Below are 23809 nucleotides of genomic sequence, written 5' to 3' on the forward strand. Positions count from 1 at the left end.
CACCATCCATAGACTGCTACTGTAGAAACATGGCGGGCTCCGCCTGCTCACTGTGTAGATGTGAAAGGCTCATTCGAAGCTAATGAAAATACAACCATTCATAGTTTCAGGTGAAATACACTAATGAAAACATAATTATATTCCATTTCTGCCAATAGATCCCCTAGATCCAATACACTGGTCCTTTAACAGACTAACCAATTAATTAATTAAAGAATCTACAATTTTGTTCTAGATTTTGTGGTTCGTCAAGTGTTTTCTTTTGACATGTTACTTTTCCATCTCTCTCACACATATGTTTCTTCCCACCCACAGTTCATCAAAATCATTGTCATACAAGACTAAGAGAGGAGCGAGTCAAAATGACATTTATTATCAAGCCCTAGTTTGCACTGTTTTAATGGTCAATAGAATCCTATAGTAATTGAAATTGTTGGCTCACTGTTGTTGTTACATGATGTTGCACCACTTGTACCACCTTGCTGCAACCTGTTATATTTACCTAAGAGAAGCCCCTTTTGAAAGGGTAACTACACATTCAAATTCTGCTTGAAGCCTGTTTTCCAGCATATTTAAAAAGGAGGGGGAGGCATGGCCTCGTGGCTACGCAGTGTATGATGTAATAGGAAAGACACGAGGAAGAGCTGGTAGTCGGCTCAGCAGCCAAGAGAAGCTGCTGTCAGACTCTGTGTCTTTGCTGGAAAGCATTGAAACTGATGGAGCTTTGATAGGGTCACTGTGGGGATATCTGTGTTGTAGATGTGCTAGCACTGAGAGCTCCTCCTGTGTGTGTGTGTGTGTGTGTGTGTGTGTGTGGGTGTGTGTGTGTGTGTGTGTGTGTGTGGGTGTGTGTGTGTGTGTGTGTGTGTGTGGGTGTGTGTGTGTGTGTGTGTGTGTGTGTATGTTGGTAGGGGAGTATGTAACTAGCCTTGCTGTGTATCACGGTTAACGATACTGTATGTCAGCCTTAAATATCTTGTTATGCTCTGAATACAGTACAGATATTGATGGGCCATGTGACTCAGACAATAATACTGTAAATGACATGTTATGTTTTACCTTAAAACACATCACGCAATCACATTTTAACATCTTTCTTCATTATTATCTGGCATCTCAAGACATCAAAAACAAACATTGGCATCTTGGTGATCTCAGTTATGAAATCCTGTCATGCTACTGACAGGCTCATGTTGCGCAGGTGCTGCACTAGTCCAAATGGAGGACTCTCTGTCTGTCTGTACTTTAATTTTCTCGACAACTGCTCATCGATCGACCTCAGACTTGGCGAGTGTATTGCTGAGGACCCAAGGAAGTGGATTTGTTATAATTCCTCCATTTATTTTAGAGTATACTTGCTGTTGCGTGCATGGTAACCATCTTGTCTTTTGAATTGACACACAACCCTTTGAGGTGTCACTGATAACATCAAAGGTCACGCTCCAGCTTGATGGGCATTGCACTATGTAGAGTAACAAAGGCCACATCTGGGGCACCAGCGTTAGGGCACCACCTCCCCCTTTTTGGGAGGAACCTTTCGTTTGATTTTTTATTTATTAGCCTAATCAATTACAAATGAATGAGCCCAATCGGTCTAATGTCAGAAGCTGTGACCTCTCAATTCAATGGCTGAACAGGATAGTGACTGGGTTTAAATAAGGAACTGTATTTACTAACTAATACAGGGTAAATGCAATGTCTGATTGTCAACAAGATGAAAAGTAGGGCAAAAGAATAGTGTAAATCAATGGCTCTCAAAATAGACTGTGTAATACATTGAGCAATGGTGGGAGAGAATAGGCTATTTACGATACGGCTATACTACTATTTATACTAAAAGGTCTACAGATTAAATTTGATAAGAATTTTTTTTTTTTTTTGACATCAACCCAGCCATGAGCATAACGGTAAGTTTCATATACTGTGAGTTGCACTAGACGGCTTAATAGAGCTCACTTTGCCATGGCCATTCAGAAATGTTCACTTTGTTCAGTTCTGGTACTCGTGCTTCTGTTTCATGTTTCTTCTACTCTATGCCGAAGAAGTTAGCTAAGTAAATGACTTTCTGTTAGGAGAGGTCGGTAGGTCTAGCATGTCACCGTAGAGGCCAGCTGCTGCACACACTCTAAACCGCCTATGTTGGACTGCTAAACTGTCTCGTCAGTGTGTGTGTGCAAGTGTTTGTTTGAGTCCCCTTCGTTTTCATACTAGCACCAAGCACATACGCACAGTTAAGAAAGCATAATTTGGTGCTGGTTACGTTTTGTTATGAATGTTAATAAACCATGTGAAATTTCATAATTTGGCTGTGGGTGTGTGTCACTGGTGAATATACACAGTGGGAAACACTGAAGTGGATACCGTGTTCAAAGATGATGCAGCAGAAAAATGTTTGTATTCCTTGCTTCCTCGTGCTTCCACAGTTTTGAGCCTACAGAGCATGCTCAGTTGAGTCCTTCTCCAGCAGAGTCCACCCATTTCCCGTTGGTCAAATAGACTCCAATACAAGTGAAAGTTGTTCAATCAGATTTTTTCTGATTGAAAAACAGAGTTAAAGTACTGGAGGACTTGATTTTAAAAATACTGAAGTGTTCAAAAGTACATTTTCTATGTCAACTCATTGTTGTGTTGTTCCACATTTACAGAACCTAATGACTGAAATAACCTACTGACTGACTGTAGAACCTGTAGAATAAAAAGATGATATTATACAAGTCTGAAAGAAATGGTCATAAAAACACAATTAAATCAACAAAAGGTTTCAGTATTTCCTTTTTCTTTTTTTTTTTTAAGGAAGTGATGAGGTTTGTTAGTGGTAATCACAGCAAACATTTAAAAAGATTAGATTTTCTTTATTTCTAAATTTTCGAACATGGACTTAAGATAATGCCATGGTGCTCTGGTGAAGAATCTCCACTGAAGAATTGAGTACTTCATTTAAATGTGGAGTCAAATGTACAATATTTGTGTAGTGAAGTAAAATTCAGAAGTTTCCAAAAGAAGTAATACTAAAATAAAGTACAGATACTCAAAAATATATTTAAGTACAGTACTCTAGTAAATATACTTCATTACTGTCCACCCCAGGTTATCACCTCTGTAGGTTCACAAGTCATTAAAAACAATGTCCAACCTGTAGTTTTCCATGTCTCTGTTTCCATGAAGTCATGGGAGATTCATTCTCTAGACCTCGGACTCAGGTTGTTGTTCAGTTACTGAGAGATATCAACTCCTTAACATTGTTTGGTGTGTTTCCCCCACAGATATGGAATATCAAACAGATGATAAAGTTGACACAAGAACACTTAGAGGCTCTACTGGACAAGTTTGGAGGAGAACACAATCCTCCCTCCATATATCTAGAGGTAAGAGTGTTTTGGCTTTTAGTAAATATAACTTTCCAGAAAATAAATCTTGTGAGTGTCACTTGAGGCTTTGAAGCTGTTGAGTGAAGGCTCTCTGGTGTGTTGTCCCTACCAGGCCTATGAGGAGTACACCAGTAAACTAGACGCCCTGCAGCAGAGGGAGCAGCAGCTGCTGGAGGCCATGGGGAATGGTACAGACTTCTCCTGCTCTCCTTCTCCAATGCCAGCCCTTCTGGAGGTCAAGATGGGAGGCTGTGGGGTCGGAGGGGGGGCGCAGGCCTTTCCCTCAGCCCCTAACACCTTGGCTGTCCTGCAGACCCCCACTGACGCCAGCCGAGCCAACCCTCGCTCCCCCCAGAAACCCATCGTTAGGGTCTTCCTGCCCAACAAACAGAGAACAGTGGTATGTCTGACGTCTTCTCAGAGGATACACGTGTTGTGATCATGATTTTAAGGTTTGAGATTTTGATTTCCCAAGATTATAAGACACCAAAAACACATTTATTGTGTTTTAAGTGTTGCTCCACCTTGGAAATTACACAGGCTACAGAAATGTTTGCCTCAATGTGCAATGACATCAGACATGTTGGGAGGGATTTTCATTCACTTCAGGGTTTTCATTTTTCAGCCCTGGAGGTTGCCGATTGGATGAGGCCAATGACTTTCATTTTTTGTTTGCACATCAACCAACCGAAAGCATGTACTTAGTTTCCAAAATGCCTCATTTAGAGTAAAAACAATAGATACTGCAATACTGTATTTACAAGAAGACTAAAGCCTGACTGATACTGGGTTTCTCAGGCCAACCTCTCTATAAAAAGTATATGTTTTGATTTGACCAAGATTTGTATTGAGTAAAACATTTTAAAGTTGCAGACTTTTAGAGAGTGGTCACTGTGGGACACATTTCAATTTAGAAAACTGTTTCTGAATGACCTCTGACATTTCTGTGCTGACATTTCCTGCATACACCAAACTTATATCTGTGATGAAATCAGCCAGTTTATCAGTTGAGCTCTGAAGACAAAATCTGGCTTTCAGATGTACAGCTGCAGCCTGCTTTAAAAACTCTGACAATGTCACTGCTGCTACAACCCGTGTTTACAAACCAACCACTTAGAATATGGTGTGAGATGACTAAATACACTGGCCAGTGTTAACTTGTGCTCGCACTCATGTACATTTTTTTTGCACAAGTCTCTGTTTGTTTGAATGTCCACAGCAGAAATGGTAAGTGCAAAGTTTAGCATAACCCATAGAGTCACAATGGCCACTATCGCCAGGTTGAAAAATACCAAAACTTCCTCTTTAAGGGCTTCCACAATATTTGCAACTTGGAGAGTGAACATATATTGTAATCAGAAACATTGCTGACTGCTGAAAAGCGATTTTCATAATTAACACACCCCTGGTTATTTGGCAGTTAGACAAAGTCTCTGCAAAAGAGTTTTTCATTGTGGATCAGACTGACGAAATCAAAGTGTTAACAGCCCTAATGTTAAGGATGAGTGGTGCAGTGAGTTCAGATTCTTCTTGGAGCTGAGGCTCTGCACAGGGTGTCATTAGTTTCGTTTTGTCTATTTACAGGAACTTTTTTTGGAAGTCAGAGATGAGGCATATTGTTTTCAAGTTGTCCCTACATCCGTCCCATTCTCATGGACACAATATGTCAGTAATGCCTTGACAGAACTTCTTCAAATTTTGGCACAAACATTCAAATGGACTAAATGATGAACTAATTAGATTTTGTTGGTCAAAGCTCAAGGTCAGTGTGACCTCACAAAACACTTTGTAGCCATTACTCAAGACCTCACACAGCAATTATGACAAAATTTCACACAAATATATTATATTTTCTATGACTCTGGATAAACAGGGATGTAACCTGAAACTAGTCTGAGTGGAGGAGGCAGACAACCACCAGGAGGTGTCTTTTGTGTCTCTCTGGTCTAGTGAATGTAGTTGACCCCCTTTCACTTTGATGAGCTCCACAGTGGGAGGCTGTAGATTTAAAAACCCGGCTACCAGGCCTGAAACGGTGATCACCAACGCAAAGGGCTGCTAAGGTCATTCTTACTCCGACTTTGCAGTACATCAAGTTGGTGTGGTTGTCTCAGCTCATTTGCTTTCTGCTGTTAGTCTCCTGTTGGTGTACCGTGTCGGGTCAGTGACTGTTGTTCTGTGCGCAGGTCCCGGCCCGCTGTGGGATGACTGTGAGAGACTCACTGAAGAAAGCGCTGATGATGCGAGGCCTCATTCCAGAGTGCTGTGCAGTGTACAGGATACAGGATGGGTAAGTCTGTCACTAACCTACTGTAGAGGGGACTAACTAACACGCATTCTTCTGATGTATCTTGTCCACACACTAGTGTCAAGTAACACTGTTTGTTACGTACTATATTCGCACTTGCATAATAGATTTGTATTTTAGTTGAATATACACAATTTATAGTTTTTTCGTCAACTGTTCTGCGTTCCACCGGTTCAGCTGGCGACAGTCAGGACTACGGGCATATTGTCATCACGGTTGTCTGTCTGTCCCGTCCTCGTGGACACGATATCTCAGTAACGCGTTAATGGAACTTCCTCAAATTTGGCACAGACATTCACTTGGACTCAAGGACAGACTGATTAGATTTTGGTGGCTAAAGGTTAAACGTCAAGGTCACAGTGAACTCACAAAACGCTCAAGACTTCAGCAATTACGGTAAAATTTCACACAAATGGTTCATGTTCATATTTTCTATGAGAGTAAGCTTTATGACTGATTTCTGAATTTCTGAAAGCTGCTGTTCTCTGGAGTTTAGTGCTGTTCCGGGATCTCTGGAGCTCAGTCAGAGTGACCATAAGGTTATTGGTCTGCTCTTTTACCAAGACCCTTCTCCCATTTCTCACTTAGTCTGGGCGTCCATCTCTAGAAGAGTCCTGGTTGTTCCAAACTTCTTCCATTTAAGAATGATGGAGACCACTGTGCTCAGGTGGAGTCCAATCTGGATGTAGCAACATCTCAGAGATGATCAAATAATGAAAGGAACCTGAGTTAAAATTCAAGTGTCATAGCAACGTGTCTGAATACTTATGTCAATGTGATATTTCAGTTTTTCCTTTTATAATACATTTGCAAAAAGTTTAGAAATTTATAATAGAGTATTATAATTCTTGCTTTGTTGTTGGGGAATTGAGTGTAGATTGATGAAGGGGAAAAACTATATTATGTCATAATCATACTATGTAAATCAGTGGAACATTAACTTCCTGTTTCAGAGAGAAGAAGCCCATTGGCTGGGACACAGACATCTCCTGGCTGACAGGAGAAGAGTTACACGTAGAAGTATTGGAGAACGTGCCGCTCACCACACACAACTTTGTAAGCACCGTCAGACAACAATCTCAAACATCATGGCTCACATGACAGACAGGAAACATTATGTGCTGATTATCTTACCTGATTGTACATTTGTGTGTCTGTTTGATTGACAGGTGAGGAAGACCTTCTTCACACTGGCCTTCTGCGACTTCTGCAGAAAGCTGCTGTTCCAGGGTTTCCGCTGTCAGACCTGTGGATACAAGTTCCACCAGCGCTGCAGCACTGAGGTCCCTCTCATGTGTGTCAACTATGACCAGCTAGAGTAAGTCACACAGAGTTGAGAGACCACCGGCTTTCACCAGTCTGGGACTGAACCTACTGTAAAATGTAGCAGGAGCGGAGTTTCTGTTATGATTTTGGACTTCGGTTATTATAAAATAGATGTATGTACTGTATATACTGTATATGATAGCAGTGCTTGTAATGGAACCTTACCATTACTTATCACTTAGTACCACTACCTTCTAATTATTGTAGGCACACCATGTAGTTATTGTACATGTTGAGCAAAATAGGCCTGTTTCCAGCCTTGGTTTGATTTAATGGGGGCAGATAGGTGTAGGGAAGGTGTAGTTAACAGACATTTTGTTTTGAATAGTCATTGTTGCACTGACTTGCCTTTGGTTCAACCCTGAATGTTATGGAGGTCCAGGGATGTCACAGGAAAAGTAATAAAGCATTTTAATAGGCATTAAAAATAGGAATTGTAAAAGGATTTTATAAATGAACGATTAATCCATCAATACTTCAGATTTAAAAAATGGATTTACAAAAACAGCATAAAACTCTCATTAAATAAACCTGGTAAAACCAGGCTAAACAATCCCAATCGGCCATGGGATGTAACAAGCTCTCTGATTGGCTGGAGAGCTAACCAGTGTGTTTTACCAGCACTGAAGGCACAGACTGTCACAGAAAAGCTAACAGGAGAAGCTAAAGGACTACGCTAATCGATTAGTTAATAGGAAAAGGAAAAGCAGCTCGAAAAAGGAAATGGAAATTGAAGAGGGAATCCGGGAATGTATTCCCATTTTTAAAATTCCTTTTCAAATAGTTTTTCTAACTATCAAAACTTTCAAATAATTTATTCATGAATTAATAAATGTATTTCTAAATGGTTGTAATGAGTGTTATATGCTGTTTTTGTCTTTTTGTCTATCTAGTTTTTCATGATCCAATTCTAAGTAATAATAAGAGTTGGGAATGAGTAAATAAGTAATAAATAACCTTAATGATGTGTGTTCTGCAGCTTGTTGCTCGTGTCCAAGTTCTTTGAGCATCACCCGTTCACCCAGGAGGAGGTGTCCTCAGAGGGAACCACTCCTGTGTCTGAGGCCTGTCCATCACTCCCCCCATCTGACTCCACCGGGTGAGTCCTCCACCTTCACCTCCTCAGTGGAATAAGAGGAGTCATTCTTCTCCTTAACTGCTTTGCTAGTCGTTTTTTTATTTTTTTAGCAACACAACATCCAAACGGTTTTTTGTGCAGAGAGATGTCTATTGAAGTCTTTTTTTTTAACTACTTTTCACCAACAAATTTCATCTCTCCAGGTCTATATGTCACACCACTGTGTCCCCGTCCAAGTCCATACCCATCCCGCCCAGTTTCCGGCCCAATGAGGAGGACCACCGCAACCAGTTTGGCCAGCGGGACCGTTCGTCCTCCGCCCCCAACGTCCATATTAACACCATTGAGCCCGTCAACATCGATGTGAGTCTGTCCTCCCCGGAGCGACTGATTCATGTGTGCTTCTACATCATTAACTATGATTGGCCACCATGACTCTGCAGGTTTCACTACAGCCAAACAGCAGATGATTTCACTGATTTCTAGTCTTTAGCCAGAGATGACAAGCTAACCAACAAAAAAAAAAAACATGCAGTCATGTTTGGCTGTGGTCAGCACTTGTAGGGGAACAGGTAATGCGTGTCCTCGCCGTGTCCTTCTCCAAAGCTGGACCTAGAGGTTTGCTTTAGGAAATTTGAAACGGCTGATAAGCCACTCATCATCATCATGGACCAAAAAAATTTTGCGTGGTCTCTCACTACCCGTTCTCTTTTAATTGCAGCATTCGGTCTTTCCTCTGATAAGTCCAAAGCTGCCATTGTTATGTATTGTATCATTTTGCACATGGTTTTATGTCCACTTATTTAATTGCATACACGTGGGTGTGTTATTGTTTACAATAAGGCCCACGTGTCCACGCTGTGTAATTCAGTTTGGCTTGTTTTCATGTGTCTGGCAAACCGTAAACCAATTCCTGCATCGTCTCTAGGTGTCGTCAGTTGACTAAAAACCAATTGAGAAGTTTTCTACTCAAGAATGTTAATTGAATACATATTAGAAAATAAAGCAATATTAATTCTGTTCTTAATTTGTTAGTTTTTTCTTACAAAATAACAAAAAGTACCGATAAGAGTACAGTTAAAGTATGGGAGCAATAAGAGTACCGTTAAATAGTGATGGTGATACAGCTTCATGAAGCACTGAACCATTCCAGCAAAGTGGTTCGAGAAAAGGTTCATTTCTTGATGCGTCATGTAAACAGAGCGACATCTAAAAAAAGAAAATCAATATAGGCAAAAGAATCATCAATATAGGCAAATACAAATGTTACCTTTACAGTAATTATTGTGAAAGCAATTGATATATGTGCTAGAAAAAATATATGTCAATAAACATAAAGTATCTACAATAACTGTACACTATTAAACTTGTACTTTTATTGGAAGAAATAAGATCAAAGTGTCATCAAACTGGATAAGTCTTTCCTTGGTGGATCCATTGCAAATACAACCAGTCAATGTCAATAAGTGTTATAAACCTAAAACTATTTAAAGGCATTTCTCTGAGGTCTAATGTAATATATTATTAACTCCAACCACCACTAAAAGCAGTCACGTGGTACAGACGAGATGCGAGGCTTCACATGTCGTCAGTTACGTCATACATCTAAAATGATACAGGCATCAATGCGCGCTTTACCGGAAAAGCACAGCTGTACTCGACACACACTTCGAAGCCTCGATGTGTCTCACGTAACGTCACTACCGTTAAAGTTGCATCTATTCATGTCCACTTGTGTTTTTCAATGTATTCCCTCTAAAACGGACCTGACATTTAGTGTGAACACCAAACAACCTCAGTACTTGGTACTATGGTAAATTGTATAGTAAATTGTGTGTCGGTTATTTTTTTTTTTTAACAGTGTTCTTATTATTTATTTTCTTTCTTCCTTCTTTTCAGGACCTGATTCGAGATCAGGGCTTACCAAGGTCAGACGGAGGTAAGGATCACAGTAGCAGACTTCAGGCTCATTCTGTGGCTTTTTTCCCACCATCCTCCGTCTGCGTGCTCTTGGTCTTTTGTGTGTGTGTGGAGTTCAGACCCGAGGAGTTGAGTCAGTTCTGTTTAGCCCTGCAACCAGTCACTTTTCAGATCTGTGGGTCAGTTTTTTGGAAGAACAGAACTTCCACTTCTTCAGCCAACTTTATTTTTTTTCTTCTTCCAGTCTTACTTAGAGTTGCTCTGCCAGATCAGGAGGAACACACGTATATCTAATGAATCTTTTCAACTTCATTACAAAAGTTTAGTGGAAATAAAATCACAAAGAAGTTTGACAGTAAATCAGAGGTATGCTGTGGTCTCAGTGATGTAAAGAGCCAGCTGATTCCCCTGCTTCCAGTCTTTATGCTAAGCTTAACTTACTGTTACTACTGACTGCATGAGACTGATATCCATCTGAACATCTCACTCTTATAAAAGAAAATTTCCCAAAATGTTAAAGACTGAGATTTATTATAGATGAATATAAATTTGAAACAGTGCTGAGCTAACGTGCTAACTGTAGTGTGGTAGGAGGGCTCTCTATTCAGGAGCTCAGCTGTATCCTTGGACAGTAGTTAGAGGTGAGAGGGGCAGGGTGAGTAGCAGTGATGGTCTGTCTGTCTCTCTTTGCCCTGCAGCCCCCCCGACCCACCCCGCCCGCTGCTTGAGGAAGCACCGAACACGGACCTCAAGCCCCCTCCTATACTCCTACCCCAATGACATAGTGTTTGATTTTGAGCCCGAGCCTGTTTTCCGAGGTAGTTAGGCCTCCGTGTGTTCCTGTGTCTTTCAACCTGCAACCCCCCCCCCCCAACCCATCCCACCACCCATCCCACCACCCAACCTCCCCACACACCAACCCCCCCACCAGTGTGTCCCATCCACAACATCCACTGTGTGTACCCCCCTCTTTCTTTCTCTCTGCCACACACCTGACACTACACAGACTACACACAGATCTCACCACTACTCTGATGTGACACTTCTTATTCTATGGATGGTGGTTTCACTGCTAAAAAATGCTCCTTTGTTCAATTATTAGTTAACCCTTGTGATGAACTAATCACCAGTTGTTAAGATCAATTTCATGATAGCACAATAGTAAATGATAGTATGATTCCAGGCTTATCCACTCTTAAAATGCATTAGAATGAAATTTTTACCGGCATGAAAGCACAAACATAACTACATTCATGTAGATGGCTGTTTAAATTAACATAATAAGCATATCCTGAAGCCTTTAATGGGTAAGTTCACAGTTCACCAAAAAAGTTTTCTGTCAACAATTTGAGAAAAATTGTGTTTTTTTTTCTGACCAATAATGTAATTGCGATTTGAATTGCAATGATGGTGTATAAATTAAACTCCAGCCCTGTGTTTCTGGCCTGCATAGTTTTAAACAAGATATGTTTATACCAAACATCATCACAAAGGCTTCTACATCAGTAGTCTCAGATGAAATAATTCAAACTCAAACCAAGCCAGATACAGAAATGTCATGTTTATTTATATAATAACATTCTGAACATTACTACGTAATATTGAAAGAGAATGATAACTTTGAAATATTGCTGTATTTATTTATAACAAGAAGCACAACAGAATAGAGTTACATGGCGTACACAAGAGTCAACAATAAACAATCCAGCCACAACCATTAGCCCACGCTAACATTGTTGTGATATGCCACAGCAATGCTGGCAGTAAGCCGGCTAGTGATAGCAACATTTGCCGAACACGTTCACGTCTACTGTAGCTGGTCACTAATGAAAACAGACATGTAACGTTGTGAACCATCAAGTTACTTACACATCAAGGAGAAGAAAAAACAGTTCTGAGTCAAGCTGGAGCCTTTAGCAGCTTGTAGGGCTCTCCATCTCGGAAGGGCCAGATCATTATTGGCTCCACGGTCGGACTGGGAAAGAAATTCAGCCTTGGACTTATTTGGTGGGACCGGTTGACACTGACGGAGCCAGTAAAGACAGTAATGGAGCTGGTAAAAACATTGACAGACTCAGTTAAGACACTAATGGAACCAGTAAAAACACAGATACAGACACTGACGGAGCTAGATACTCACAGAGACGGTAATGACACTGACGGAGCTGGTAAAAACTTTTAAAACTTTATGGATGTTTTGATGGGCCACCAGCTGACCGGGATTTGAGCCATTAGTCCCCATGTCCAGTCCACCTATGCTCTGGTCCCATCTCTTTCTTTGTCTGAGGTCTTTATAGCTGAAAACATGGTTTCTTCTTCAGTGGAGGAAATTCTTGAAGGTCACTTTCACCTGAACGCTGCGTACTGCACTGTGCCATCTCACTTGTGGGCGGGGCCTTTGTTTTTATAAACGTGGGGAGGACCAACGGACAGGAGGGAACAGGAGGGACTCACATTCACTAACATGCACAAGTACATGCACGAAATATGCATGTTCTACCAGACCGGCTGCCAAAACAAGGAAAAGAGAAGGTCTACTATATCTTTACACACACAATAGTTCTTTGCTGCTACATTATTGTTTAAAATCTGGTTTACAGAACCTTTAAAGTTGTTTACATGGATTTCAAAATTTCACAGATTCAAGACGTTGATTTTGGAAGACATATATTACTATTCTTGATGGAGCAAGGCTACTAGTTTGCCTCTGCTTCCAGTCTTTGTGTTAAGCATGTCCTGGAACCAATTTCTGTGATGTACTCTTTTTTTTCTTCCATATTTATCGGCAACAGTTTAAAATCAGCTTCCTCTTAGACATCATAACATCCTTGTAATTCTGACAGAGGTAGCTAATAACTGTGATGGTTTTGTGATGTCTAGATTGTTAAACCATTAACTGCCATCCAACAAAGCACCCCCCCACCTCTCCTCTGTGCATGTGACCAAACACACACAACTGATACAGATGCCTCAGTCCCTGTCCTTGCCTCAAACTTTCTCTTTCTTTACTCTTCTGCTTCATCTCATCTTCTTTTGACATGTTTCTCACTCCCTCTTCTTTTATTGTTTCTCTTCTTTTCATCCATGATCCCACTCCAGGCTCCACCACAGGGCTGTCGGCCACACCACCTGCTTCTTTACCTGGCTCTCTGACCAACGTCAAGGTCCCACAGAAGTCACCATGCCAACAGAGGGAGCGCAAGTCGTCATCCTCGTCTGAGGACCGCAATAAGATGGTGAGAGATTACAGTTTTTTTTCTGCAGTTCAATGTGTGTGTGTGTGTTTGTGTTTGTGCTGACTGTGCCTTGTAAAACAGAAAACCCTGGGGAGAAGGGACTCCAGTGATGACTGGGAAATCCCTGAGGGTCAGATCACTCTGGGTCAGAGGATAGGCTCTGGATCTTTTGGAACTGTCTTCAAGGGAAAGTGGCATGGTAAGAACAGCAGCACACACTTACTATCCGACCAGCAAAAAAGGAAAAAGAAAAGAAAACTATTTAAATCCTAGTGGGAGCTTTTTTTAAATTAAAAAAAACACATTGAGTCACACCACCATGAACACACACACTTTATTTTGACTCAATCCCACATACACAGTCCACAGACCACCCAATGTTAAAAATAGTCCCAAACAGATGTACTATGTCCTCTATCTGAGTAATGTATCGTAAAAACTACAGTGACCAGCCTTTCTTAAAAAATAAATAAATAAATAAACTATGTGTTACATATTCAATAGAACCAATGGGTTTTGAGCTGAGGGTCGCAGACAGGGTAGGGAAGTCAGAAAGTGTCAAAAAATTGGACTAACACATTGTTGGATTTGCTCGTTTACGGGATTTGTTGACTGTAAGAAAAATTCCACCTGCTGCCACCTGGAACCACAGGTGTAGCCAAACCAACCAGGCCTATAATTTGAATTTTGTCAGTATTTGCCTGAATATAAAACAATGGTTTCCCTGTCTAGAAATTTCAAAAGTCAGGTTGTTTTACGTTCACAGATTCAATGTATATTTAATTACGGTTACTTAAAAAATTAAGTTTATCACATTTTTCAACAGTGCCAAAAGTGTCTCTCTCTTAAGCACTGTAAAAAAAAAATAGGCTTATATTTAGTCAAGTACAGTATGTGGACGCCCAGTCAGTGTGAGCCTGACCCACAGTCGCATTGTGGCCTCATGTAGCAGTGTGCAACGTGTGCAGCTTTTACAGTAGTGAAACATAACTTGGTTCCCGTGGATCCTGAAAGGCCTTCCCTCTCCTCTCAGGTGATGTGGCAGTGAAGATGTTGAATGTCACTGCTCCCACGCCACAGCAGCTTCAGGCCTTCAAGAATGAAGTGGGAGTCCTCAGGTAACTTCAGCCACCTGCTCTTAAATCAGGAGAACCTGTGCACTTTGCACCTTTTTTTAAACTGCACTGCAAATTAATATGATATTACTGAAGTATCCTCCTTTTTAACAAAGCTACACAAAACATCTGCACTTGTGTATTTTCATCAACCTGTGTGTGTGTGTGTGTTTCCACCAAGGAAAACGCGTCATGTGAACATCCTGCTGTTCATGGGCTACACCACCAAGCCTCAGCTGGCCATAGTGACCCAGTGGTGTGAAGGCTCCAGTCTGTACCACCACCTGCACATCATCGAGACCAAGTTTGAGATGATCAAGCTGATTGACATCGCCCGGCAGACTGCTCAGGGCATGGAGTGAGTTGTCGTCGTGCCCCCCCCCCCCCCCCCCCCCCCCGGAAAAAAAAAAAGCAAAAGCAGTCAGATGGTGTGTGTGTAGTCCTCTAATAACTTTTCTCTTCTTCCTCAGTTACCTGCATGCCAAATCAATCATCCATAGAGATCTGAAGAGCAACAGTATCCTTTTAGAAGCATTTTACTAAAGCAGTCTTTCGGCCAAGATCATTCTGTTCTTGTGTTGGTTTTTTTTCTTGGATCTCAGCAAACTTCTGGTTTTAAAGCTGCACCTCTCACAACTGAAACTAAATCAGGTCCCCATTCCGACTGCTTGAGGTTCCACAGAAACCCTCTGAACAGGTGAATTAAAATCAACCGTAGACGAGGACTCATTTAGCACACACGGATTCTGAGCATTTCAGTCGGTGCAAGTTTATTTGCAACAAGGCATGTACACAAACAAACTCTGATCTGTCCTGGTCACGGTTCAGTCTAGCACAGAATAGGAGCCCCCCACGGGCGCTTCAGATTATACAAGTCAAGCAGACACCCTGCATTAAAAAAATCACCCACAGACAAAGGAAAAACTGTCTACTGACATCTTAGGACCGTTGCTAGGTCGTCTAGTTTGTGGATTGAAGGATTATATTTTTAATTTCTTTGTTTTACCCGGTCTCCTCCGCTCTCTCCCTCAGCCTTACCAGGTCGTGAGGTTTACTATCATAGTATTATGTTTTCAAAACCTCACTCATCTCAGGAGAGACACTTGTTTATCACGTAATTTAGTTTTAACAAGCTCAAACAAACTTACCCAAACTATACCATTGGTGGGCACATTGTTTAGACATCACCTGAGACGTTAGAGCTGACACCAGCACTGATCAGCTGTTGCCAGAGATGAAACACCCATATGTTACATATGCTCAGTCATCAACTGTTACACAGATGTCGTTTTACATACATATGCTCAAGTGATTTTCTTCTTTTTTATACACACTATGTATTATGAGTAAGTATTTTTACTATTATAGGTGCTAACATTTTCCTATCTCCCACCTGCCAACAAAGGATATGTGTGAGTGTGACCGAATGTACATTTGCCTGTCCCCCCAGCACCCCCCGACTTGAAAATATAACCTCCATCCGTAGAACACAGTACTGTTTCCATGACCTCCTCTCCTCCCAGATATTTTCCTCCACGAGGATCTGACGGTGAAGATCGGTGACTTTGGCCTGGCTACAGTCAAGTCCCGCTGGAGTGGCTCCCACCAGTTTGAACAGCTGTCCGGCTCGATACTGTGGATGGTCAGTGACCCTAAATTTTTATTTTACCAGTTTATCAATTGTAATAATAGTTAATTTATAGTTAAATTCTTAAAGCAGTAATAATATAATATTTAGTAATAATAGTGGCTACATTTGGAAACGAACGTACTTTTTTGACAATTCAGAGATACAGATATTTTTCACTCCTAAACCTATATAAAAAGGGTGTGTGTTCACTGCACTGGAGCCAGCAGCTAGAAGAAGTTGTAGTGTAGTTTTCTTTGGGTCATGTGACAGTCCGTGTGACTTATGCTGGTCTCAGGCTCCAGAGGTGATCCGGCTGCAGGACAAGAATCCCTACAGCTTCCAGTCAGACGTCTATGCCTTTGGCATCGTGCTGTACGAGCTCATGTCAGGAGCTCTGCCCTACTCCAACATCAACAACAGAGACCAGGTGAGAGGACTCAGTAAATCACATTGCTTGCCACCAAATAAGATGTTTTTTTTTTATAAATTTGTGTTTTGAAATGGATCCATCATGTTTTGTCATCAGTGATAAAGCATCTTCTAACCTAAGTTATGATAATCAAAGAAAAAGGTCAACAGAGAGTGAGACGCTCAGATGGAAATCAGTATTATGTCTGCGTGTTCAGGAAAGAGCTGGAGTCAGGATATGGTTAGCCTAGCTTAGCACAAAGACCGGAAGCAGAGGGTAACTGATTCTGTCCAAATATCAAATAAATACCTTCCAAGTCACTAATTAAAGTTCCTCTAGCTCGTCTGCTCTTACTTCCTGGTAGACAAATCTGTATCAGGCCTTATGCCCCGCCCACCAGCTGCTTGCTCCAGGTGGACAGGTGAAAGAGCAGAGTATGAAGATGGTTAGAGGAGGAAACTTCAGAGAGACTCAGCCACATGTTTGAGCCTCAGTCAGACACAGTTTAAAATCTTCTTTCATTATAAGGAAACAAAATGATATTTATCCATGCATCATTCAAAGGCACTTAATTATAATATAATATGTTTTAATTCAATTCAATTCAATTCAATCAATTCACTTAATACTAATCGACAAAGAAAACCATGGAAAATTTCTATCGTGGCACAGTCCAGTCACATTTCATAACATTAACATTTGGGCTCCAGTAGAAGTGACAAAATCTCTGTTTAAATATTCTAATGACTCATATCTTCTCTACCCACAGATCATATTTATGGTGGGTCGAGGTTACCTGTCTCCTGACCTCAGTAAGGTGCGCAGCAACTGTCCGAAGGCCATGAAGAGACTGATGGCCGACTGCCTGAAGAAGAAGAGAGAGGAGCGACCTCTCTTCCCTCAGGTGAAAAACAGACGTTGATGCTGTTATTTCATTGGGAAGGCGAAAGATGCGTATGATTGGCTACATTAAAGACAAGAGGGCACCACAGCTGATTGAATATTATAAATCCTCTTTCTCGACCTCAACAGCAGAGAGAACTAGCTATTTATTTTAAATAGCTTTGTATTAGAAACAAGCCTTCATTTCTAACTTTCACTGTGTTTGAGTATACTGTGTATTTAGGCTAGAGAGCCACATATTTACATTCACCTCTTTAACCCCATTTATACGAGCCACTGTAGATTTTATCAGATGCTAGTAAGACATGCTGCCTTTCCTCTATGTTTACCTCTTGATAAATTAAGTATAATATACAGACAGGAAACTAAAGGAAAAAACCAACATAAAGTGTCTTAGGAATGTGTTGGCATTGATTGAAGTCTCTGAAACTGAAACACCGTTCTTGCAAAAGATATTCCCTCATTTGGTGTCAAACCATTCACCCCAGTGCCCCACGAACAGAGGCATTGTCATCCTGTTTCTCTAAGCACTAATTTCATCAGTCCAGCAACAGAGTCCTGTCAGACTCACCACTCTGCTGCTTTGATTTTCTCTTTTTAACTGAGGTCATCATCATTTATTAATTAATTTCAACCACTTTTTCTTCCCTTATCACTGTTAAAGTGATCGTTTGCGTTATTTTGACGTACTGTAGTTATCTATAGTCAGTGTGTTACTACCTGCAGTAGAATTTTTAATTATGTAATGACGAATCTGAATTATTTTGCCTTTGTTGTGGTTTCTTATTTATTTATTTTACCCTTTATCTTATTTAGGTTGTCAACCTGATTGATATTGTAATGTTATATGTTTGTGTGCATATATATTATTTGGTTAGTTTAGTGTTACACTTAGTGTGTTAAATTTGATCGCCATCTATTGTTTGATTATGTCAGGTTTTTATTTATTTAAAATCATATATGTAAGTGTAATTTAGCCTCTTAACATACCCACAGGAAAAAGCTAATACCAGTTTAAGTATACGCTATATTTTGAATTATTTTTTTTATTTTTTTTTATTTTTTATCAAACTACCCTTTCCTTTGGAACTATATTTTCTCAACCGTTGAACTACCATATTCCTCCGCACAAGCACACCTATGCTTTGCTCTGCTCCACTGAGGAATTTAACAGGCTTTGATTCAGTAAAGAGCTCAACATTTTTCTTGGTTTTGTTTGAACTGATTCTGACTGATGAGTCTGCGGCTGTATCTGTGTATTCTGTCAGATCTTGGCGTCCATTGAGCTGCTGGCTCGCTCGTTACCCAAAATCCACCGCAGCGCCTCGGAGCCTTCGTTAAACCGGGCCGGCTTTCAGACGGAGGACTTCAGCTTGTACGCCTGCGCCTCACCCAAGACCCCCATCCAGGCCGGTGGCTATGGTGAGCCCATACACACAAACATCTGTCTTAACAGCACTGGTGACAAACTCGTATCGCCAACAGTGGCATCAGTTAACAAGTATTTCTTTACACTAAAGATTCCTGTTGTATCAGTCCTCTAAAGTACTGATGGAAACAAGGTTAGACTGATGTATCAGTTAGTCTTACACTTCATTAGTCATCCAGCAATAAATACCAGCTCTGTTAAACAGTTAGTGGTGCTGTTGTTTAGAATCTACGGTGGCCCTGAGAGCTCAAAGCGCTGCAACCTAAGAAAACGCATGCAAACAAATTCAGAAAACATCTTCATCAGTCTGACAACACATGAGCTTCAAAAACTCACAACACAGTGATGAACCTGGCTGGGACGCACTTATTGTTTTTAACTTTAAAAATCGTAATTGGGCACTGACCAACAAGTGCGTCCCAGTCAGGTTCTGTCAAATAAACAGAACCCTCCAGAAAGAGTGGTGGGGTTATGCCCTTTGAGCTGCTGGAAGACTTTTAATGTGAAACATCTGTGCAGGAAGTCTTCCACTGACAGTAAAATAGCACTGGACAAAAATAAATGGTAAAGTTGGAATTATTCAAATGAATGGAATGAAAATCTCTGAAACTTTCTCAATAAAACTGATAATTGTGTTGTAATCCAATGCAGTTGGAGCATCCCACAGTGGTTTATATGCTTATCTGGGGGCCAAGATGGAAAAATCTTGGTAGTAACACAAACAGAAGGAAATGTAATGGTTAAAAATTATTAAATTTAAACGCTAAATTTCTACGACTAAGGATTCTGTCTTTTTTTAAACTCAGACCGTGTTAAAATTAGATTAAACTTCCTGACCCTTTTTTTTGGTCAACATAACCCCACTGAAGATTTCAGAGACCTTTTTGTTCCAGCTTCTCGTTCATTTGTGTCTTAAACCAGAATAAATCTGAATAGAAAGATTGGTACCAACTAACAATAACACTACCATTATAAAGGATGTATGAATGGTTTATAACTAGTTTATTAATTAGCTGTTTACGCTTTATAAATCATTTATAAACTATTATAACACCTTAGAGGGCAACAGTGACCTGTTGCTTGCCAAATAGTGAGCCCACATGTATCTGAACTGTTCAGCCTCATATCTCATTAGTGACTGAGCTTTCTTTGTTTTCTTCAGCATCAGCGTTTGTACCTGCTGCTTCATCACATATAAGTAAAGTTACAAGTGCTTAACCAGTGTCCGCATCTTAATGGTCAAAAAGTTTCAGGATTCAGATTCATGCGCAGTATTGTGTACCTTGACATCCGGTCAGCAGCTGCAAAAGGGAACCTTATTGTAAAGTGTAAACATATCACATCATCATTTATTAATGAGTTACTATCAGGATCCTTTTACCAGTTATAGATAATAGCTCATTTATAATATTTATGACTCATTTATAAAAGTTGATGAATTTCACACATTACAATAACTATGATTTGACATGAACAAACAATCATGACCACGCCCACTTAGGAGACAGGAAGTGTTTACCATTTCTTACCATTGGCGCTGCTTGTAATGCTTCATCTTTTGTTACGCCAGGCTGAAATAATATAATTATACATGAATAACGAAACAAATAAATCCATTTCCACTTCCACCGGCTTCAGTTGAATTGGTTGAGGTAAAATGTGATGAAAAGATGCCAAACCTGATGGCTGACATTACTATGGCTGCTGCATCAGTGCTTACACACTCATTTTTCTCCATGTCTTATCTTTCAGGGGAGTTTTCAGCATTCAAATAAGTGCTGCAGATCCCGCCAGCCCATCCCTCGTCACTTCTCAAAAGTCTCGTGTCCCTGCGGTGGATTCATTCATTACTGAAAAAAATGAAAAATTAGCTTCAAAGAACGGGCTGTTTTCTTCCTCTATCAACCTGAAGAAGGCAGCCTCACTGGAGGCAACCAAAAGCTGTCCAGCAGGCAAACAGCCACAGCAACAGACAAAACTGAATTAGGGAAGACAAAAAAAAAAAAAAAAAAAAAAAAAGCAACTTGAGTGACACAAAAAGGAAAAAAAAAATATCCATACCAAAACAGTTTTCTTGCCTGCTGGAGGGAAAGGAAGGGGAGACGGATGAGAAACGTCAGGAGAAGTCGAGGCTCTGGGTGCCGCCGCTCATCTCGCCGTTTCCTATGCAGGCGAGGAGGGAGGCTGGTTTATCAGCTGGGCCGCTGAACTGCACTTTGAGTGACGGCAGAACGGGGCCCGTAGAAGGAGAAGCAGCCTCCCATCTGACGCTTGAGATGATGAAAGGTCAGACATTAGCCTGTTCCCAGGAAAAACTGGAGGTCACTCAGCAAGGGTTACCCCCCCCCACCCCCCACCCCCCCGAAGGAAGACGACTTGAAAGATAGATCTATTTTTACTTTTTCATCTTGTTTCTCATGTTTCAGATTTTAGCTAGCAAGTTGCTAGGAATGATGAGCTTTTTTTGTCTTGTTTCTTTTGAAGAGATGGTAGCTTGTTTTAGATTAAAGCTTCCCTCCTGGTCATGCAGCACAGGCCTCTGCTTGTTTTTTTTTTGTCTTTTTGGGCTTATTGCTGACCAAATTCTGCAAAATACTGTATTTTGCCTTCTTGATTGCCTCCAATAAATTTGACACCAGTGAAGAAACAGCAACAGATCTTGATCTATGGCAAGATTTTGCATTTGAAAGCAGGAGAAGCAGTGCTTTCCATAGATTTGGCTAGCAACAGTAGCTGTTCTTTGTAAGGAAAAATGCTAATTTGTTTGATGACGGAAGCTACATGAGAGGGATTTGTTGTTCCCTTTTAAAGGACCTGGTTTAAGCCAGCAGATGTTGATTAGTGAGCTTTAGATGGTGTTGGATATTTCTACCTTTTTTCAAAGGATTTCGTGTTTATGTGAAAGCAGGGAAAGCGGTTGTGACTGCAGATTTCCGGTTGAAAACTCTGCAGCGTGACGCGGTTCGTCGACCGCAAGAGCTTCTTCAGAGGGAGGAAGATTCAGATCTGTTTGATGATGGAGTTTAAACGAGGTGTTTTTAAAAGAGCCTGGTCTAAGCCGAGCTGCTGCCCAGGCTTTGTGCTCAGCTATAAGGAGAGTGTACAGTACTTGTGGCTTCTCTAAGCTTCAAAGTTGTTACACGGCATCTTTGCAACAAAGCTTCTGACGCTTTTCCACAAAACCCAACCTCAGTTTTTTTTTTTTTTTTTTTGTGACAATAAGTGCATGTCCTGTCGTTTTTTTTCCTTTTTTGTTTTTATTTTTTATTTGGTTTGTTGAACATGTGGCTTTAATATTGCACTCAGCTTAAAATGGGGACCTTACTTGTTGCAGCTGCTGAGTAATGGGCTGCAGCGTTAATCTGCTGAAAGGACCAGTGATCTTCTGGTGAGTTCCGTTAGTCTTGAAAATGTTCGGTCAATCACACCTTTTACCTTTTCTACACACATGCACCTGTACTTTTTTTCATTCCAGCGTGTGTTAGGGGTTTGTAGGTGTTACAGGTTCTTTTTATTTTGTTATTGTCATTGTTTGCCTTTTTCTGTACAGGCAGGCCTGCAGATATTTACTTATTTATGTGAATCTTTTTTTTTTTTTTTTTTCTTTAGTTTTGTTTTATGGATTCATTTTCAGAACCGCTTTATTTGACGCTATCAGTCTTTCTTTTGACGCTTGTTTTAGTCTTTGTGACTCGTGTACTTGCACTTTGTAGAGATGGATCGAAGTAAATGAGCGACTTGCCTTGACTTTTATTTTTTAATTGAAGAATTGTGACATGCGGAGGTGATGACCCAACATCCATCCAATGCATGAGTCATCTGCAGGGGCTGAAGTGTGAATATTTTTTGCTGGGAAGGCTCAGTTTGTGATAAAGCCTCCAGGAGCTGGGGGCGGCACCAAACCTGCTGAGAAAAGAAATGAGACTGCTGGCTTGATACGTGGATGTTTTGGCTGTTGAGCATACAGTTGAAGCATCCACCCAAACACCAACAAACTGCTTCTTCACATTCATCATGTATGTCTTTTCATCACAAGATCTGTCTATTGGAAACGTAAACACTCCCCCCCCCCCCATTTTTTTTTATGGAACGGTCAGACATGTTAGGAAATACACCCATCAGTCACACCTCTGCAAGTCTATGAAGCAGAAAGGTCTGCGAGTTTAGGCTATCTTAGCACAAAGACTGGGGGGCTGCTAGCCCTGACCCCAGGGCAGTCTTACTGTTTGTCATGGTCCTGGATCAACACCTCCTTAATTTGGATGTTTTAGTCACTGAGCAGCTCATGAAATGTTACAAGAAGCATATTCAAAATACGAACTAGTAGGAAGTGGGAAAAGCACGTCAGGTAGGTGCAACCACATTATCCAGGTTAAGAGGGCAGACAAAAGCAGCTGAAGAGTAGCCAAAGCCAACTCTGTGTGAAGCCGGATAATTTACAGTTTTATTTTGGTGGTTCTGGTCAACATTCCTGGCATCGTACTTACCGAGTTGATGGGCAGGGCTTTCACTTTTTAATTACAAAAGTACTTTTTAAGTACAAAATACTCCAACACAGGAAATCTTATTTATTCCTATCTGGAATGATATGTTCCTCACAATGGATAAGCACAATAGGCCGTGTCTTGTTACTCCAGCAGGGGGCATTAATAAAATGTTCTTTCTGTCTTGGCCATTGCTGAACAAGGTGGTTGTTTCCTTCGCTTTTCTCAAAGTGGAGAAAACAAACGTGCTGCTGCTGTGCTGTGGAGAAACATTACACCAAACCATCCAAGAATAGAAATAGTGCAAGTATTTTTGAATTGGACAACCACAGATTTAAAGATCTCAAATAAAAGAAACACCAGCAGTCTGGTGGTCAGACAGGTTGGAGAGAAAACTCCAGCTCGACTTATTTAGAAGGAAGGAAAAGGTGAAAGGTAAAAATTGAAACATGTTACAGAAAGCTACTGAAAAAACCCACTGTCCAGACAAATAGTGGTGAACACAGTGGAGCATTTAGCAGCTAAAGAGCCAGATATTTTTTGAGAGTTGGTGAAGACCAAAACAGAACTGAAAGGAGGGGGAATAAACTTTAAATGAAAGCT

General features: G+C 40.7%; 1 protein-coding gene across 1 annotated transcript in view; it reads left to right on the plus strand.

The window, feature by feature from the left end:
* Positions 1–20707, plus strand: part of braf (B-Raf proto-oncogene, serine/threonine kinase) — a 42411-nt gene extending 21704 nt beyond the window's left edge. Inside the window, exons 2-19 of the mRNA XM_022749192.1 lie at positions 3264–3365; positions 3481–3768; positions 5555–5658; positions 6630–6732; positions 6846–6994; positions 7982–8101; positions 8284–8443; positions 9980–10019; positions 13100–13236; positions 13318–13435; positions 14270–14354; positions 14533–14709; positions 14822–14868; positions 15875–15993; positions 16277–16408; positions 17160–17294; positions 18562–18715; positions 20475–20707. Of these exons, the coding sequence (XP_022604913.1) occupies positions 3264–3365; positions 3481–3768; positions 5555–5658; positions 6630–6732; positions 6846–6994; positions 7982–8101; positions 8284–8443; positions 9980–10019; positions 13100–13236; positions 13318–13435; positions 14270–14354; positions 14533–14709; positions 14822–14868; positions 15875–15993; positions 16277–16408; positions 17160–17294; positions 18562–18715; positions 20475–20497 (2193 nt within the window). The 3' untranslated portion in view covers positions 20498–20707. The remainder of the gene's footprint in view (positions 1–3263; positions 3366–3480; positions 3769–5554; positions 5659–6629; positions 6733–6845; positions 6995–7981; positions 8102–8283; positions 8444–9979; positions 10020–13099; positions 13237–13317; positions 13436–14269; positions 14355–14532; positions 14710–14821; positions 14869–15874; positions 15994–16276; positions 16409–17159; positions 17295–18561; positions 18716–20474) is intronic.
* Positions 20708–23809: the final 3102 nt, after the last annotated feature.

This window comes from Seriola dumerili, unplaced genomic scaffold, assembly GCF_002260705.1.
Source record: "Seriola dumerili isolate Sdu_G_001 unplaced genomic scaffold, Sdu_1.0 BDQW01000138.1, whole genome shotgun sequence".
Lineage (NCBI taxonomy): Eukaryota > Metazoa > Chordata > Actinopteri > Carangiformes > Carangidae > Seriola > Seriola dumerili.